The sequence below is a fragment of the Saccopteryx leptura genome, chromosome 1, assembly GCF_036850995.1.
Source record: "Saccopteryx leptura isolate mSacLep1 chromosome 1, mSacLep1_pri_phased_curated, whole genome shotgun sequence".
Lineage (NCBI taxonomy): Eukaryota > Metazoa > Chordata > Mammalia > Chiroptera > Emballonuridae > Saccopteryx > Saccopteryx leptura.
Window position 1 is genome coordinate 364,979,424 of NC_089503.1, and position 18,372 is coordinate 364,997,795.

The 18,372-nt window shown below is 35.4% G+C and overlaps 1 protein-coding gene across 1 annotated transcript in view; it reads left to right on the top strand.

The window, feature by feature from the left end:
- COL21A1 (collagen type XXI alpha 1 chain) overlaps window positions 1-18,372 on the top strand; it is a 208,719-nt gene that overhangs the window by 187,959 nt on the left and 2,388 nt on the right. The window contains exons 19-29 of the mRNA XM_066359179.1: window positions 1,755-1,808; window positions 2,808-2,861; window positions 5,796-5,849; window positions 8,005-8,076; window positions 9,747-9,782; window positions 12,478-12,522; window positions 15,401-15,433; window positions 16,013-16,159; window positions 16,242-16,296; window positions 17,141-17,341; window positions 18,146-18,223. Of these exons, the coding sequence (XP_066215276.1) occupies window positions 1,755-1,808; window positions 2,808-2,861; window positions 5,796-5,849; window positions 8,005-8,076; window positions 9,747-9,782; window positions 12,478-12,522; window positions 15,401-15,433; window positions 16,013-16,159; window positions 16,242-16,296; window positions 17,141-17,341; window positions 18,146-18,223 (829 nt within the window). The remainder of the gene's footprint in view (window positions 1-1,754; window positions 1,809-2,807; window positions 2,862-5,795; window positions 5,850-8,004; window positions 8,077-9,746; window positions 9,783-12,477; window positions 12,523-15,400; window positions 15,434-16,012; window positions 16,160-16,241; window positions 16,297-17,140; window positions 17,342-18,145; window positions 18,224-18,372) is intronic.

The following is an 18,372-nucleotide window of genomic DNA, read 5'->3' on the forward strand; positions in this document are numbered from 1 at the left end:
CTCCTTCCCCCTTCCCCAAGTCAAATCTTCCCTCACCGTTGATTCTCCCTGTACCCTCCACTAACCCCCTTCCCCAGCAATCCCCACACTGTTGTCCATGTCCATGAGTTCACTCTCTTTTTTCTTTTTGCTTAATAATACATTTTTATTCTTGTTTCTTGTTCTGTTTTCAGTCCTAATTAATAGTCTTTTCTGATTTCATTTTTTAATTTGTGAAGATCTCATACATAGTTCTAAATTCTGTTCCTGAGAATTCCAGTATTTACAGTTTGTTGATATTCCTTTGACTCCCAGTCTGTGGCTTGCTGCCTCCTCCTTCTTTCTGATAACTGTGATTCATTGCTTCATCTTAGCTTGTGGGAGTCCTTTCAGCCTAATAGGAGCCCAGAGAGCTGCCTCCTGCTGGTAGCATGGGTACCATTTCATTCCCCTTTGAAAGTCCTGCCTTTTTCCATGGCTGGTCCAACAGTCAGTTTCCCGAGCTGAACGTGCAGTCTTAGATAACCCCAGCCCTGACTCCTGTGTGTCTACTTCTGGCAAGGTTTCTGCACAGTTCCAGATCCTCATATTGGTAGCCTCAACCAGAGTATATTTTACTAAAATGAGGGATCTTTGAAGACTCCCTAATCCATATAAGACCAGCACTCTCTCACAGAGAATTCTCTTTCTAGAGGTATTTTTTTTCTTTTTTTGTTCTGGATTCAGAGAATCCCTTAGCACACTAGCGAGCCACAGTCCCAGAAGTTGAAATCTAAATGCTGTTATTCTATACTCTATTTTTAAAGTAACATTTTTATATATTTTTTATTTATTGATTTTAGAAAGAGTATAGAAATGGGGCAGGGAGTGGGAGGACCAGAGACCATCAACTTGTAGTAATTGCTTCTTGTATGTGCCTTGACTGGAATTTTCAAGCAGTGAACTTAGCAGGTCCAAGTTGCCACTTTATCCACTGCACCACCACAGGTCAGGTGTACCCTATTTTTAAAATTAGTTTGTTTTTACTATCATAGCTCTTAAAGTCTGATAAATAAAAATATTATCTCTTGATTTTTTTTTTGACAGACAGAGAGACAGAGAGAGGAACGGATAGGGACAGACAGACAGGAGGGGAGAGAGATGAGAAGCATCAATTCTTTGTTGTGGCTCCTTAGTTGTTTATTGACTGCTTTCTCATATGTGCCTTGATAGGGGTTTTCTACAGCAGAGCCAGTGACCCCTTGCTCAAGCCAGCGGCCTTGGACTCCAAGCCATTGACCTTTAGGCTCAAGCCAGCAACCATGGGTGATGTCTATGATCTCACGCTTAAGCCAGAGACTCCACACTCAAGCTAGTGAGCCCATGCTCCAGCCAGCGAGCTTGCAGTTTTGAACCTGGGTTTTCCATGTCCAAGTCTGATGCTCTATCCACTGTGCCACTGCCTAGTCAGGCTCTCTTGTTTTTTTGTTTCCTGTTGTCTCACCTTACCGACTCTTTGTGAATCGCTAGGGCTTCCTTTGAACGAATTTCAAGTGTCACATCTGACTTCCTAATGAACATATTTGACTTGGGAATTCCACAGACCCTAGGCCCGAGTCTTTGAGATATTAAATTCCTGAGTTTTCAGCCTTGCCTTTTCCTTATAATAGAGGGAGGGAAGACAGACAATCTCTGCTGATTGTATTGAAATTTCATTCTATAGTGCTTTGGTAGCAAATTTCTAGAAATGAATTGATAATTTCCAATCTTAAATTTGATCTGTGTTTGATTTTTAGGGAGAAATTGGGCCTCCAGGACCATTAGGAAAAAAAGGAGCACCCGGATTACCTGTATGTTGATATCATTATTATTAGGTGTTGAGGATATTTTTACTATGTATTAGTTCTTATTCTGGAGTTCACAAACTGGATGGGATCCAGCAACCAGATACTTGGGATTCACAGATTCCATCCATTTGTATGAAAAATATTGTTTATGTCCATTTTTCTAGAAGAGTCTAAATTTCTTCAGGTTCTCAAAAACTTGACCACTCAAGTAAAGATCAGAGACCTTATTATATAGCTAAGCCAGAAAACAAATTGCTAATATTTTATATACTGGGCTGTTAACTAGTATATTTTACATTTTATAATTGCAATAATATCCACAATTGACAGCAAAGCATAGTAATAGTAATGGTCATATTGAGATTATATTTTCTGATGATATTAATTAAATTTTTTTGTTTGTCATATTTCCTTTACCATGCTTAGGAGAAAGCAGGTGTTTTTTATTATACATGATAGTATTTAAAGTAAAACAGACTAATCAGGTTCTTGTGCTAGAGCAGTTATCAGTGTCTTATTTTGAATCCTATGGTTAGTTAAAAGTATGGCCATTTTGTAACTTGAAGAGAGATTATTGAAATAAATAATTAGATTGCAACTCTTTCAAAATATTGCTCAAGAAAATAGAAATTGTAAGTGATGTTGATCAAGGTTAATATCTATGAAGAAACCTAATTCTTAGCTTTCATGACAAAAGGAAGAAAGAGTATAGAACAGACCTTTTTTTATTTATATCTGTCTTTCACTAGTGCTTCAGTAATTTGTGCTATTGTAGGTCTTTGATAAGAAAAATTTTAAGGGCTCTACTAACCTTCATACTATCTTGCATAGGTTGCTTATTTACTTCATTATCCTTTATTTGGATGTATGTGAGAAAATTTTCCAAATATTGTGTTATATATTAGTGGGTCAATTGTTATGAGAACGTGTTACTTGGAAATGCATTTAATATTTTAAAATGTTTTTCTTATATTTTGCTTACATTCCCATTTAAAAATATAGGGTTTGATGGGAAATGATGGCCTACCAGGTCAGCCTGGAATGCCAGGATCTAAGGTAAATATAAGAAAATTAGTAAGATTGAGAACTTTGTTCAAAATGACCATTTATGAACATCAATAAAAGTTTTAACAACGTTGACTTTACTTTGAATGTGGTTTTAATTTTATGAACAATCACTTACAAGAATAGAAGCTTAGGCAAAACCTATGCATATAACGTAAAGCAGTTCTAGTTTAAGCTGGGAAAGATTTAGAATTCCTCTCTACTCAGCTCCCCCCTCCCTTATAGGTATCTTAGAGGGCACTGGGGAATACATAGGGCTCTCTGTCGTTCGGTGCCAAATCCACTGACTGAGGGGGTTAGTAGCCATGATTGAGTACTATCATTTGTACCAGTTCCTCTGTCCTCTTGTTATTTTTATTTAGTGCAATGTATCTGGAATTTTTGTTTGTGAAATGCCTTGTAGTGAATTTTATTAGGCATTTTTTTCCCTAAGGGATGGATAAGATAGTATATTATTTTTACTTTCAGAATTTAAAAAAGTAAGACATGCTTGACAAAAATATTTAGGATATCAGGTTAGGTCTTCTCCTGGTAGAATTGAAATTCCTTTAATACCATGGTGTGATCATTTTCTAGGTGTATAGAATCCTGTGTGAAGAGAATTATTTTTGTTGTTATTTGTTTTAGAGGATGAGACTAAGTAGTTCTGGCTAGACCCAGGAAGCAATTCTTAGCCATTTGATGAGTATATTCTAAAATATTCTAGTGTATCCTTCCAAAAGGAAGTGATAGGATTGCTGTTTCGGAAGCATTTAACCACTAACTAAACATTGTTTCAGGGGAATAGACCCTGGCATACTAAATGAGTAGAGGACCTAAACTACTTATAGTTTCTGAAGCAGTAAAGAAGAGGTAGGATAAAATGTTGTGGGAGCCTAGTGGTTAGGGAAAAGTAGTTGCCCTTTCACCAGTAGGGAGCCCTTATAGATAGATTCTTGGAGTATTGTAGTTCCTAGCAGCAGTAGGTGTGCACAGTTGGTATAAAACCTTTGAGTGACTGGGCTTACCAAGTAGAGATTCTACAAAATTTTTCAAAGTCATTTTTTTAAGAGGAGATATAGACTAGTTGTATACCCCTTAAGTATCTGGAGTACAATGGACTATCTCATGGTATTACGGATGCTCTAAATTTTGAGACTACCACCCAAAATTTCATCAGCTTTTTAAAATTGGCTACTCCACATTGTTGGCTCTCACTGTGCTGGAGGTCAATTAAACCTGCTGGCTTTTCCATAAAAGATTTTAGAACAATGTATTTGTGGCATTTGTAGATTCCGCTGATTTGTCTGGGGAAGCAAGTGGCTGTGTTCAGTATCACAGTTTGTTATTTTTACGTGAATTGCTATAAAGTTTGGTTTCCCTCATCTTGTACTGTGCAATTATTTTGTTAAAAATAGGTTGAGGATGTTAACGTTATACCTATTAGTTTAATCTTTTCAATGAAGCATTATAACTTCTTTTTAGGCAATATGTTAATTAGCTCAAGTGTTGGAAACTTTCTCTGCAAAGGGCCAGTTAGCACTTTAGTCTTTGAGGGACATAGAGTCTCTATTGCCAACTGCTCAACGCTGCTCTTTTAATGCAAGAACAGCGCTGGGCAAATATAAACTGTGAAGATGTGCCTGTGTTTCCTAAAACTTCATTTTCAAAAGCATGCCTTACACTGGATTTAACCCCACAGGCCATAGTTAACTGACCCCTGTATTAGCTTATCTCTGCCAATTTTGTCAACTGTGTGGTCAATAGCCTTGACAGAAGTGTTAGGATAGGTCTGAAAGCTCTATTAGAAGGGCAGGTGTGAGGCTGAAACTCCATAGCAGATCTTCAGAACACTTCTAATTTAGGTTATAATATCTCTTTTTAAAAGAGTTGTCGAACCATTGGCAGTGTACTTTGCCATACTATGTTCCAGTTCTTAAAAGCATTACCCAAGGGATATTAGGATATATTAACATAATCAGGTCATGTAACTTTGGGCAAGACTCCTCACCTCTGTGATTTTCAGCTTAATCACCTGGAAAGTTAGAAATGTTAATTAAAGCATTGTTCTAAATGCTTTAATTAGATCCATTTATTAGATTCCCATGTTTCTCAACATGAGCAGCCTAGAAAATTTTTCAAAAGCTGAAAATGATGTCGCTTCTCTTAAGGGTGAACCCAACCTGGCTCTAAGTGACCATTGCCTGCCCCTTCCAGGTGTTACATGGACCTGTTGAATTAGGGCTCTTGCCAGACATTGACTGGGCTGTGATTCCAGGATTCAACAAATATTTGAAAACCAGAACTGCCTTTGACAGTCTCTCCTCATTAGCAGCAGGCATGTTCTCTCTTTCACGTCCAATCCTCTTTTCCTCTCTTACATTTTTTGCTGTCAACTTGGTCTAGCTCTCCAAGTTTCTGTTAGAAAGGACTGTGAGCTGGAACCCTGAAAGAAAGCATGGATTAATCACTTTCTCATTCATACTTCTTCAGAAAAGCCACTGTACCCTTGAAGCTAAGCTTTTGTCCTTCAGTTGTATTCTGAAAGTGAGTCATGTGAAAAAGCAAAACAGGGCAAAGATAAAGGTTCTCAACCCAGAGGATGCTGTTAAAATACCTGGCTCCAGGCTGTGCAGCGTGGGGAGCTGGCTGATTAGCGCTGGTCCCTAAAGACTTGAATTTCTCCCCTTATACTTGGACGTGCCAATTTAAAAGCTGGTAAAAAACACTTAACACAGGCTTTTAGAGAGCTTTCTAAATGTACAGACTCACGTAGTTGTAGAAGAGTTTTTCTTAATAAGTAGGCTTAACGTATAGAGTCTATGTTTCAAACAATTAGAAACTTGAAAATATAAAAATTATTTTAAATATATTTTGGTGTTTATATCAGATAAACTATAACTCGTTTTTTTTTTTTTAATTCCAATGGTTTTGATGGATTGACAGGGAAATAAAGGTGAACCTGGATTTCAAGGGATGCCTGGGGCTTCGGGGCTGAAGGTAATTGTGATTTGATGCATTAAGAAGTATTTTCAAAGAATTATAAATTCCCTCATTAGTTGATGAAGTTAACATTTGTATCACTTAAGAAAAGTTTTCTGAAATTAAGATTATTTTTGTCACAAAATTAGGGTACACGGAAGGAAATGACCAATGTGGGCCAATTTCATTTCTATTATTTGGATACTTTCTCATAGTTTGAGTAATAAAGTCATAAAATATGTTTTGACTTGATTTTTCTGGAAACAGTAAAAGCATATTCTCCTGTCTAGACAATAGCACTCTCTCACATGGCTGAGAACAGGGTGTGACTCCTGTAAGTGGTTCTGTTCCTTTGTTTGCTGATTGATGGGCCTTTATTTTCAGAGTGGGGACCCATAGCTGCCTTTACCAGTTTCCTTCGAACCACATGGTTTATGTTTATTTCACTGAGATTTTTAATCCTCTTAAGTTTTTATTTATTTATTAGACAGAGAGAGAGAGACAGAGACAGAGAGACAGAGAGGCAGGAAGGGAGAGAGATGAGAAGCATCAACTCAGAGTTGTGGTACCTTAGTTGTTCATTGATTGCTTTTTCATATGTGCCTGGACCAGAGGGCTCTAACCCGGTCAGTGACCACTTGCTCAAACCAGTGACCTTTGGCTCAATTCAGCGACCATGAGGTCATGTCTATAATCCCATGCTCAAGGCAGCAACCCCACGCTCAACCTGGGTGAACCCACACTAAAGCCAGCGACCTCTGGGTTTCAAACCTGGGTCCTCAGTGTCCCAGGCCAATGCTCTATTTACTGCACCACTGCCTAGTCAGGCTTTTCTCTTCAGCTTTTAAAAATCCAGAGTAATATTGAGCAGCTCAGCAGTGGGTACAGTGAGCAAATGGAACAAAACTTAGTTTCTACAAAAGACAGTAGTCTTTAGTTAATGTGATAGAGTTTTAGAATGATGGTTAAACACAAAACAAAACAATAAGCCAGGAAGCATTCAGGATTATGTCCCATCTCTTACAGTTTTAACACAACAATTTTTGATACATCATCACTATGTGCTTTCTGACAACCTCCTCATTTAAGATTTTTAAAATAAAGAACATAACCCCTTTGAAAAGTAGACAATTTGAGTTAAGATAACTCGTGGATATTCTTTATACTGAAACAGCTCAAGAATTTACTTCTGGCCTGACCTGTGGTGGTGCAGTGGATAAAATATCAACCTAGAATGCTGAGGTCCCCAGTTTGAAACCCCTGGCTTGCCTGGTCAGGGCACATATGGGAGTTGATGCTTCCTGCTCCCCCACTGTCTCTCTCTCTTTTTCCTTCTCTAAAATAAAAATATTTAAAAAAAAATTAAAAATAGCTTTTTTAAAAAAGAATTTACTGCTAAGAAAATAAACTTCCATGTACATAAAGTAAAAATATAAATGTGTACAGCATTTAACTACAAAGATATTCACCCCAATATTATTCATATAGATGATATTGTGAAAAAAATGTTTAACACTATAGGAACTTTATTCAATAAAATACAGTAAATCAGTACAGTTGAATACTATTCCATGATTAAAAATCATGTTTAAAAAACATAATGGCTTATAAAGAACTTTACAATATTAATATATGTTGAAATAAAAGACAAAAATTATGCATATTATGCACATATTAAATTGTGTAATTGTGTTTGTGCAAGGTAGAGAGAAAATAACAAAATAAAAATTGTGGGTCATGAGATTTTCAATAAATTTTTATCACTTCTATTTACTTACCTATTTTGTAACATTAAAATAAGTTTTTTAAAGTAGTAATATGAGGAAAAGGAGTTCCAAAGAGGAAAAAAATATGGTTAGTAAACAAAATGATACCTGTGTTTATTAGTTTCAGTACTTTATTGAATCTATAAAATACATTAAAGTACAGATATTTATAAAATTGTGAAATATGGTATATTATCAGAACTTCATAACTCTAGGAAAATGTATAAGAGGTTTTATTGGGGTGCCAATAAACTTTTCATTCTTTGTTACTCCTATAGTCACAACTAAATGTCTACCAATTTTTTTAACCACCAATTTAAAATTTGAGATGTATATAGAAGTAAAAACAGAAGTAGTTTTCCTAAGCAGTAGGTCTGTGATCTTTATGTAGTTTCTGTGTCACCTAGGGAGAACCAGGGGCAGTGGGTCCCCCGGGAGAACCAGGATACCTGGGTTTACCTGGAATTCAAGGAAAAAAGGTATGTGTTGTTTAGGAGATATAAGTCACTTTTAATCCGCTACTAACGTAAGTCTCCTGTTGGTGAAAATAGGAGAGCAGGACTGATTATACTTTTAATAATAAGCCTACCTGTATATTTGGTGGACTGTGTGTCGTGTGTTTAACCTCAGTAGCTGTGTGTCTTTCATGTCCCTATGTGCATATTGTTCTCCATACTGCTTTTTCTGTGAGCAGTATAGATAAGGACCTTGGAAGAGGCCTGCAGATCAGAAAATATAAACATACAATTAAGTAATATTCTGTAAATTTAGACTGTTTTAAAGTCAATCCAGGCTAGTCAAGAATTTTTTAGGAAAAGTGTTCAGCGTCAGACACTCCTACCAAAATAAGACTAAATCTTACTAAAACTGGGACAAAAAATCTGAAAGGATAAAAATTACAACCAAAATGTTTGACCATGCAGTGTCTATCTATTAAACAATTATATTACAAAAATCATTTACAATTAATTGACGGAGTTTAAAATACAATTCATATAGGCTCATATAAAATTCTCTCTCTCCATTCCCTCCTCTTCTTCCACCCCCAGAGGAACCCTGAGCTGTCCCATTTGTTTGGCGGTCTTAAGCAACAACTGACTTCTCATTTATGTACATTTCAGGTTGAAAATGAATGTACTGGCTTTTATTCTGGAAAGGATACAAGCTCTTACATCTTCTTCATCAACACTTGCTTTTTTAGTTTTTCTGCTATTTCATTTTTCTATCCCACATGTCCTGTCTAGTTAGCCCCTAAATTATTATGCCCAGTATTAATTATCCTTCACCCCTTTGTTCTGCTTAACAGTACACAGCACTTGCTGACATAGGAGTGATCTTCATAGCAGCCATTGTTAGAACCTAAGTGAATACTAAGTAAATCTACAGTGCATACCTATTTAGATTTAGAGGATTTCCTTGTTCAGCTATTTGCCTTATAAAAGAAAATCTGTTTTGTTTGATATAAACACAAACTCTGCTTTCTGGGTTTAGATAATGTGGTGGGATAAAAAAGGATATTAGGAAACAGTTCAACTTTGGACAAGCACTTACCTTTCCTGACCTGCGTGTGGTTCAGTATCTGTATGAACAAAGACGTGGCACTAGTTGGTCTCCAATGTCTCTTCCAACTGAAAGATTCTAGGGAGCTTATTATTACGGAACATAATTTTCCCCTAAAACTTCATTTCTAAGCATGGGTTTTCTAAAATATCATTCCAAAGTTATGTTTTATTTCATTGTTTCCTATAAATTTGTGGCTACTATGAACTTAATGGAAAAATTTCAGTTTGATTTCTTAAAACAACATTTTGTCAAAATAAGTCCTCTCTTCCTTGTTTGTTTAACTTCAGATTATGATTAACATAGAAAAGTTTTATTTCTTTGGGAAAATAGAAATAGTAGTAAATTTCCTTTGGAATGTAAAAGCACAAGAAAATGTTCATTTAGAACATCATTTTGACAGAACATAGTTGTATTCTCTTCCCAAGTATTGTATTGGAGTCAGCTTCTATATATAAGGCATTTGTGAAGTTATGCATGAGATCACGGTTTTTTTTTTGTTTTTTGTTTTTGCTGAAGAAAAACATGTTTATTTGAAAGGATACAGAATATACCAGATTATGATACTTATAAAATTGCCTTTTTGCAGGGAGACAAAGGAAATCAAGGTGAAAAAGGCATTCAGGTATATTGTTGGCTTTTTTTTTTTTTTTCTGCTTGGCTATAAAATTGGTGCTTTGTTCTTTTTAATTCTTAAATTTCTTTTTCTAGTTCTTTCATCTTTTACCATCAATATCTAGCAGTTAAATCTCAGCTTTCTCTTCTGCCACTGAACTTTACAGATCATATGAAATCTAATTTTTAGGTTCTTTACCACTTCACTGTTGTAGGAAACTTGGAAACCAACATAATAAAGATGCAGATTTTATTATGTACTTCTAATACATGTTTATTTATATATTATATTTATAGTGAACATGTTTTAAAATGATTTGAAATGGCTTATGCCATGAATAAATTTGATAAGAAATCATTAACATCTAATATAAAACATATTTAAACTAATAAATAGAAGAATTAAATGGAAAATTGTATCAGGAAAAATAAATCTAGGGTGGTTTAGAAAGACATTTCATTCTGGGTGTCTTAGCAGCAGAGGCACCGAGGAGAAATGTGCTACTATGGAGGACAAGGACAATTTCACCTCAGTGGCTGCTGAATGGGTGTTCTTCACTAATTGAACACTGAGCCATGAATAGAATGCTGCCAGCAGAACCAGTGATATACCTACTTATCTGGAATAAATGATATCTGTTGATCTTCCAATCTGTTAAGTTTTAGAAATGGAAGGCTTTTCCAACTATGAATTACAAATCTAGTATTCAGATGATACTTTTATGATGTTTTTAAGATTAAAGACTTAGTTATCGTGGCTGAATTTTATGTAGAATGAGTTTAATGTAAAAAGAAAAACACTTTGCAAAATTTCACAGATAGAGTTTTGAGAGCTCTAGAACTTTTCGAGGCATAAAAGGAAATTTCAAATTGATGTAATAATAGAGTCAAAATCTGCTAAGGTAACAGTCTAACCCTTGTTTTTCAGAAAAACTTGTTTGTTTACTGAAGATATTCAAGTATTATTATGATTCCTATAAATTAATTTTGAAATTTAAAGTGAGGTAAATTTTAACTAAATGTCTGTGAGCTCTAGACCCATATATTCCAGTTTTCTTCTTGCTATTGCTTTTTCTAAATTGACTTTATTGGGGTGACACTGGTTCACATAATTACACAGGTTCCAGGTGCCCAGTTCTACAACACATCCTGTACCACATTGTGTTTGGATGTCTTGTATGCACCTCAACATTTTCAAATCAGAACTTGTCATCTCTCCCCATAAACCATCTCCTACCCATGAATTCTTTGTCACAGTAATTGGTACCACCACACAGTCACTCAAAAATAAAAAGTCTTAGAAGTCATCTTAAAACTTAATCTCTTCCAGTTTCTTTACGTTCAGTTTTACATCTAAATGTCTCTTGGACTTGGCTGTTCTCTTTTCCATCTTCACTGTCCTAATCATTTAATATCAGTGGTCCTGGTTACTATAATATTTTCCTATCTGGGCTGAGTCCAGTCTACCCCCCCACCACACATTTTTACCAACATGCAATAACTAAGTTATCTATCTGCCTAGTAATCCCACAGGGGTGGGATTGCCCTCAATTCAATATAAGCTGGTCCCATCAGATAAGACTTCTTCATCAGTCTTATCTCGTGCTCTCTTGCCACTCTGCCCATTATTATCCCTTCTTGCCCCACTGCTTTAGCCTAACAGAGTTACTTTCCTTTGTCCTGTGTTTGGAACATCCTCCTATCTTTTCTCCTCTTGACTCCCTCTTATTAATCCCTAAAGGCTGCCCTCAACGTTGAGTCATTTTCCCTACCCTCTCTGTCAGATGGACCTTCCTGTGTTTCAATGGTATCCAGTCCAGATGTTTAGTTATATCTTGGGCACTTATCAGACAGTATTTTCATTATTTTAAAATTTTTTTCATCCTTGATTTAATTGTTTATCTTTCCCACCACTCAGTAAGCAATTTGAAGGCAACAGTCATATCTTTGTTTTAGTGCCTAAGGTCCAGCAAATAGGTGCTTCTCGATGAATATTGGTAATTCACCTATGTAAGAAAATGAAAAAAAAAATCACTATGCAAGAGGGTTTTCAAATTTAAGTCACTAGCTCTTTATATTATCAAGGCATATGTGTTCCTAGAAACTGCTGCTTATCTTTTTCAACATAGGAATGAAGTAGTACTTTAGGATCTAGTACAATGTCTTATATATATTGGATATCCAAAAATATTTATCAGGTGGACAAATGTGTTTATTAATTTTCCTTTCTTCTTGTTTTTTTATGATTTAAATATCTTCACTCAAGATATTTTTGCAGTATATTATTAATTTTTAAAAATTCCTCTATAGTGATCGTCTTGTCCTCAAATGTATATAATCAACACTGAACATAAGTATGTCATTGAAAGTGATAAAATGTCTACAACTATTGGATTTTTAAGTTACTTTGATGCTGTTCATGTGAACTGAGCAGAATATTCTCAACTATCTAAAATTATTTACATGTTCTTCCAAAGTTCATTCCTTATCTCTATCCATTTTAACTACTGATATATGATTAGGTTAATTTTCCTCTCATTTTTTTTTTCTTTGGGAGACTACCCATATCTAACATCATTTTACATATCTGCATTACTGCTTTTGTGACTTTTCTTCTAGATTATAGGATAATAAATGGTTTGTGTGTATCTGTGATTGCATCATATGTGTGAAAACTCATTAATAACATTTGTTAAATTTTAAAGGGTCAAAAGGGAGAAAATGGAAGACCAGGGATTCCAGGGCAACAGGTATTTTTTTTTTTTTTGATGGAAAATGAAATAAGGAATAATTTAACTGGACAATGCTGAGGAGGGGAGAAGGGTTGATATACCATGCTTTCTAATCACACAAGGGTGAAAATGCTAGGCAGTAGTGGTGGTACAATGGTTTGCATTAATTGTTTATTTTATGTTTAGTTTTTTATTTCATTTCTATTGGTGGTGGTAAAACTTGCCTTTCAATGTTTGTTTCTGGCCAAATAAATGACTGAAGGTAGACAGTCCCTCTTATTTTAGGAGTATTTATTGGCCAAAGGCAGCTATACAATGACAGCATCTCCATACCTACTATTTAGTCTTGATTTTCTTCTTGCAGTGTGAACAGGTGAGACTATAGGTTGTGGAGGAATGTACTTGTTTTCCTTTAGTTTGTTCAGAGATATAAATTACTACACCAGAGACTTATTAAAATCCTCTCTTGAGGGACTGTGTTATGAAACAGATACATAGTATGATTGTTTTTGCTTCTTTCCTGACTAAACTCTCCTCGTTAAGTAGTGTTTCAGTGAGATTTCTATCTGGCACATAAGTTCAGTTGGAGCCAAATTGGACCAAAAAAGAGCTTAAAGTGATTAATACTTATATAGCGTGTTTTCTGCTGCACTGCATATGATTAAGCCCAGTTTCAATATGGTCTGCATTTAAAGGGCACATGGTATATATGAATCCTCCCACGGGGTGGGCTTCTGGCATATGGGTAGGGGAAAGCTTCAATAATTACACCAGTTCTGGTGACACATAGGTAAAACTGCATAATGATGTCTCTGTATTCTTCACTTGGAGAAATATGAAAGTCAGTGGGGGAGAGGTTTAAAAGCATATGGCCACAAGGTTGTCTGTAATATGATGAAAGGTGAGTGCAAGATATTGAGAAAAGTTGAGAATTTGGAAGCTAACAATAAGCACCAAGCCATCTGAAAGGAGAAATATACTGAGTTTCTCTGCATACCATTAGGTTCAATGAAAAATGTCTCTTGATTTTAGTGTTTCTTCACTTGACTCAAATCCACCTGACAATACTACCAACTCTGTCCATATTAAAAATGATTTACTATAGAATTCAACACAGACTGGACCCGTAAGTTTCCCTAAGTTAGACAATATCTGTAAACATCTCTTACCAGAGCGGGACCTTCATCTCTTCATCCAGTCTACCTCCCAACAGAAATTGTTACAACTCTCTAAAAAGAAGGCTATTTCCTTTGGAACTGAGCTCACACTTAGCTAGCTCACTGCCTTACAGATGATACCATCTCCAAGGTTCCCTTAACTTGTTTTTATTTTTTTCACTTTTCAAGGCAAATAGAAACTCTGCCCCTTGGGGTAGAGTTTGAATTTCCTAAAAAGCATCTTCCCTAGTATTGAAAGCTGCATTTCCCACCATCAGGAACTAAGCTGATAAGGAGGACCCTGGGAACAGAATAGTAGTTGCTTTTCAGCAGCTGGGTAATCTCTCCAAGCTCTTGAAGCAAAGTCTCAGTGACCTGTCATCCTACTAAGTGCTGCGTGCTTTGTAATTTTTTGGCCTTCCTGTTGTGAATGGAGTTCAAGTGAATGTTTCTCTCATGAAATCATCTTAGTGGGTTCTCAGTGACAGCTGTTTTCAGTGTCAGCTGTAATTCAGTTCTCGTCCTGAGAATTTACTATTTTGTCTTTCCTTTACAAGTCTCCAGTTGTAGGATTATGTCTGGTAGGGAATGTCACTGCATTTCTTCAGAATCCTCAATATTAAAAGAATGGCCTTAGAGAGTTTTATTCACTAAAATTTTTATATGGAAACTAATTTAGTTTTTATACTCACACTTTAATTTGAGAATCTACCATTCTCTGTGCCTTACAGTGATTTTAATTTTTCTTTCCTTTTGTCTCATTTGAGTATCCATGTTCAAGGAACTGAGAAATCAAAATAAAGCCTCAAACTCAAAATTCATTGTATGGAATGTTATATACTATATTATATATTGAATTGAAGAACATCAATTTTTTAAAGTTGAGTAATGAGATCCTACCCGTGTCCATGAAAATCATAACCTTTTTATGAACTGATATTGGGAGATTTTAGAGCTTGAGTGTATGATGAAATGGAAATTTTTAATGCCTTTCCCAAAAGCTCTTATTATGTATATTATATCATTAGAATGAATATGTGGGAAAGTGAGCGGGAAATGATTTAATATAGAATTCACATGTATCCATATCCAGAGATTCTAATGAGTGAGTCTCATGTATGGACTTCTCATTGTTAGTACCACTAGGGAGAAAATACCATATTGTACATCATACTTCTTCTCTAATTTCTAAATTTACCAGCATGGGTGGTTTAGGTAGAGGACAAATAGGCATTTTCTTCTCTGTTAATCACTTTTAGTGCTATATTTGCTTTAACTCATATTTTAATCAGTGGTATGCATAAATGTGAAAATACAATACTGCTCTTAATCACAGAATAAAAGAATATATCATGTCCTACCTTACCCTGAATTTTAATTTTTATTAATATAGTAATATATTTTAAGGTCAGCATAAACTATATATATTTTAAAACTTAAATAGACTTCAGATAGAATTTCATTCTAGCCTACATATTTGGCCTGCAGCATATAAAAATATTCATATCTAAAAACAAAAGTTATATAAATTAACATTTTTATCTATCCAGTTAACATATTGCCTAGGCATTAGTCTCCTTTAAAAAGGCATAAAAAAACTCTTATATGTGCAATTCTGTCACTAATTAGATCAATATTTTCCAAACTAAAGTTTAACTGTGTGGTAAATGGTGCATGCCACATTACTAGTACTGTAGCTTGCAGAATTATTACAGTCTTTTTCCTATTAATTTTTAAAGGGAGTTCAAGGTCATCATGGTGCAAGAGGAGAGGTATGTGTCTTCTTTTTAGTTCTTATTGCTTGGATTTTTACTACTATATAAATATAGTATTTGATATAGAATACATAAAATGTCTTTTATGTTCTTTAGTAGTTCCTAACCAGTGACTTTCAGAATATGTATATTTATTCAATTAGGTATGAAATGTTCTATACTTGCCAATTCTATTGGTTCTTTTTCTACCTTAGGAGCTACATTTTTTTTTCTGCACATTTTTCAATGAACAATATTGTGTTTCCTTGTTTGTCTCACTAGAATTTAAACTCCTTGAGAACAGGACAATGTCACTTGATTGTTGTATCTCTGGCACTATACCTACTGCCTACATAGTATACTGAAGAAATAGTGGGTTTTGTAGGGTTTGATGGATAGGTGGATGGATAGAGAAATAACAGTTTAACATGATATAAAATTTTCCTTATGACCAATAAGAATATTTTCCAGCTGTTTTCTGTGTAACATAGATACCTTGTATATTTATATCCATATGCCTGAGGATTTTTAAATGCAATTTCAGGTATACTCCTGAAATATTTAAATAGAATTCTCAAGGATTTCTTTTGCTTTTAGAAAGGTGAAAAGGGAGAACCCGGTGTTAGAGGTGCCACTGGACCAAAAGGAGACTCTGGAATGGATGGCCTCATGGGGCCTAAGGGACCCCAGGGGCCACCTGGGGAAACAGGTCCTCAGGGACCTCCAGGATTAGATGGGAAGCCTGTATGTATTCTACTTTCTTTCATAGTTTTCATTGCTTTTTCCTTGGCGCATACATGTTATAACCCCTAATAATTTCATGCAGGGGAGAGAATTTTCAGAACAGTTTATTCGACAAGTTTGCACTGATGTATTAAGAGGTGAGTCTCAGAGTTTTTAATGACTTTTTTCAATTAGAAAAGTAAAACCAACGTTTAAGTAGAAATAATAAAAGATACGTAAGAAAATAAGAAACATTTATAAACACTTGTCAGTTTTCTCCTAAATGAATATTTTTATAATAAAGATGGAATATGATATGTCCTTTTTGATATTTTAAATAAAGCAGTTTATCAGTAATTCAACATTAACACATTTTCTGACATGTTTATGATAATTTAATTAAAAAAATGGATGTCTTCAGGGCACTTTCATTTTTATCCCCAATTTTAAGCAAATAATACAATAATCTTGCACAGAGAATGGATATTTAAATAGTTAAATTCCTAGAAATGAAAGTGTTGGCTAAGAGATATGCATCTGTAATATTTTTTTCTGTTTTTCTTTGTATTTTTCTGAAGTTGGAACCGGGGAGGCAGTCAGACAGACTCCCGCATGAGCCCTACCGGGATCCACCCGGCTCGCCCACCAGGGGGCGATGTTCTGCCTATCTGGGGCATTGCTCTGTTGCGACCAGAACCACTTTAGCACCTGAGGCAGAGGCCATGGAGCCATCCTCAGCACTCGGGCCAACTTTGCTCCAATGGAGCCTCGGCTGCAGGAGGGGAAGAGAGAGACAGAGAGGAAGGAGAAGGGGAGGGGTGGAGAAGCAGATGGGCACTTCTCCTGTGTGCCCTGGCTGGGAATCGAACCCGGGACTCCTGCACACCAGGCCGATGCTCTACCATTGAGCCAACCGGCCAGGGCCGCATCTGTAACATTTTTTAAAATTATTAGAAATATTGTTAATATTTTAACATAATGGGGTGGTTCTTTGTTTTTAAGCCCAGCTACCAGTCTTACTTCAGAGTGGAAGAATTCAAAATTGTGATCGTTGTCAGTCCCAACACGGTTCCCCTGGTATTCCTGGGCCACCTGGTCCTGTCGGCCCCGAAGGTCCCCGAGGGTTTCCTGGCTTGCCGGGAAGAGATGGTGTCCCTGGACTGATGGGTGTTCCTGGACGCCCAGGTGCCAGAGGATTAAAAGGTACATTAGAAGTTGACATTAAGCAAATAAACAAGAAAGGGATTTTTTTTTGTATCCACACCCTAAATTCATTTAATAGGAACAAATTTACCTTTGTTTTTATGATGACATGTATATTTCTAAATCCCTTAGTCTTTAAGTAATTTGTCAACTAAGTTAAAGAACACTTATTCTATTGTCTTGAAGGAACATTTTTGAGAAGAGAGAGATAGGTCAGTTATGAAGCATGGAAAGTTACAAATTAGAAAATGTTGACAACGCATTTAGACATTTTACTTGAGTCTAATAAAGTTCTTAAATAGAAAATCAGAGATGGCATTTCTTTTATTATGACTTTGATCATTTCTGTGATAAAAAATGATTCAATTTATTTTTCTATTATAGAAAAAATTGTTTTGCAACCAAACTTCCTAATAATCTAAAACTTACTTCTCTTTGCCTTTGAATGGTTATATAAAATGTTGGTTGCTAATTCATCCCTTTTAGTTTAATATTATATAAACAATATAAATGTCTTCTTAAAGTAATAAAAAGAATAAGTATGATTCACAGAAAGTGCTAATAATCCCAAAACATTTTCCCTTTTAATATTTAAACCCTATTAAATAATTCTGGACCATTGAAAATTTGAGAAATTTTGCTTCAAAAATTTTGTTTCCCAGTAGTAATAATACATAGGTGACAAACTATTTTAAAAAGATACATTTTTCTTTCAAAGTGTATATTGACAGCTTTGAAAGAAACAGTGTAAGAGGCAACAATTTTATAGGAAAAATGAGCTTCCCCCTGTCTTTGACACTGCAGGTCTACCAGGAAGAAATGGGGCAAAGGGGAGTCAAGGGGTTGGCTACCCTGGAGAGCAAGGTCCCCCCGGTCCGCCAGGTAAGAACTGGTATATGTTCATAAGTGTTTCTGCTTATTTTACTCTAAGAAAGTCATCATAAATCTATGTCAAATCATTTGAAACTAAGAATCTAAAGTCACCTTTTGCTAGCTGTGTTAATTTAACATAGCTAGGCCTCAGTTTCCTT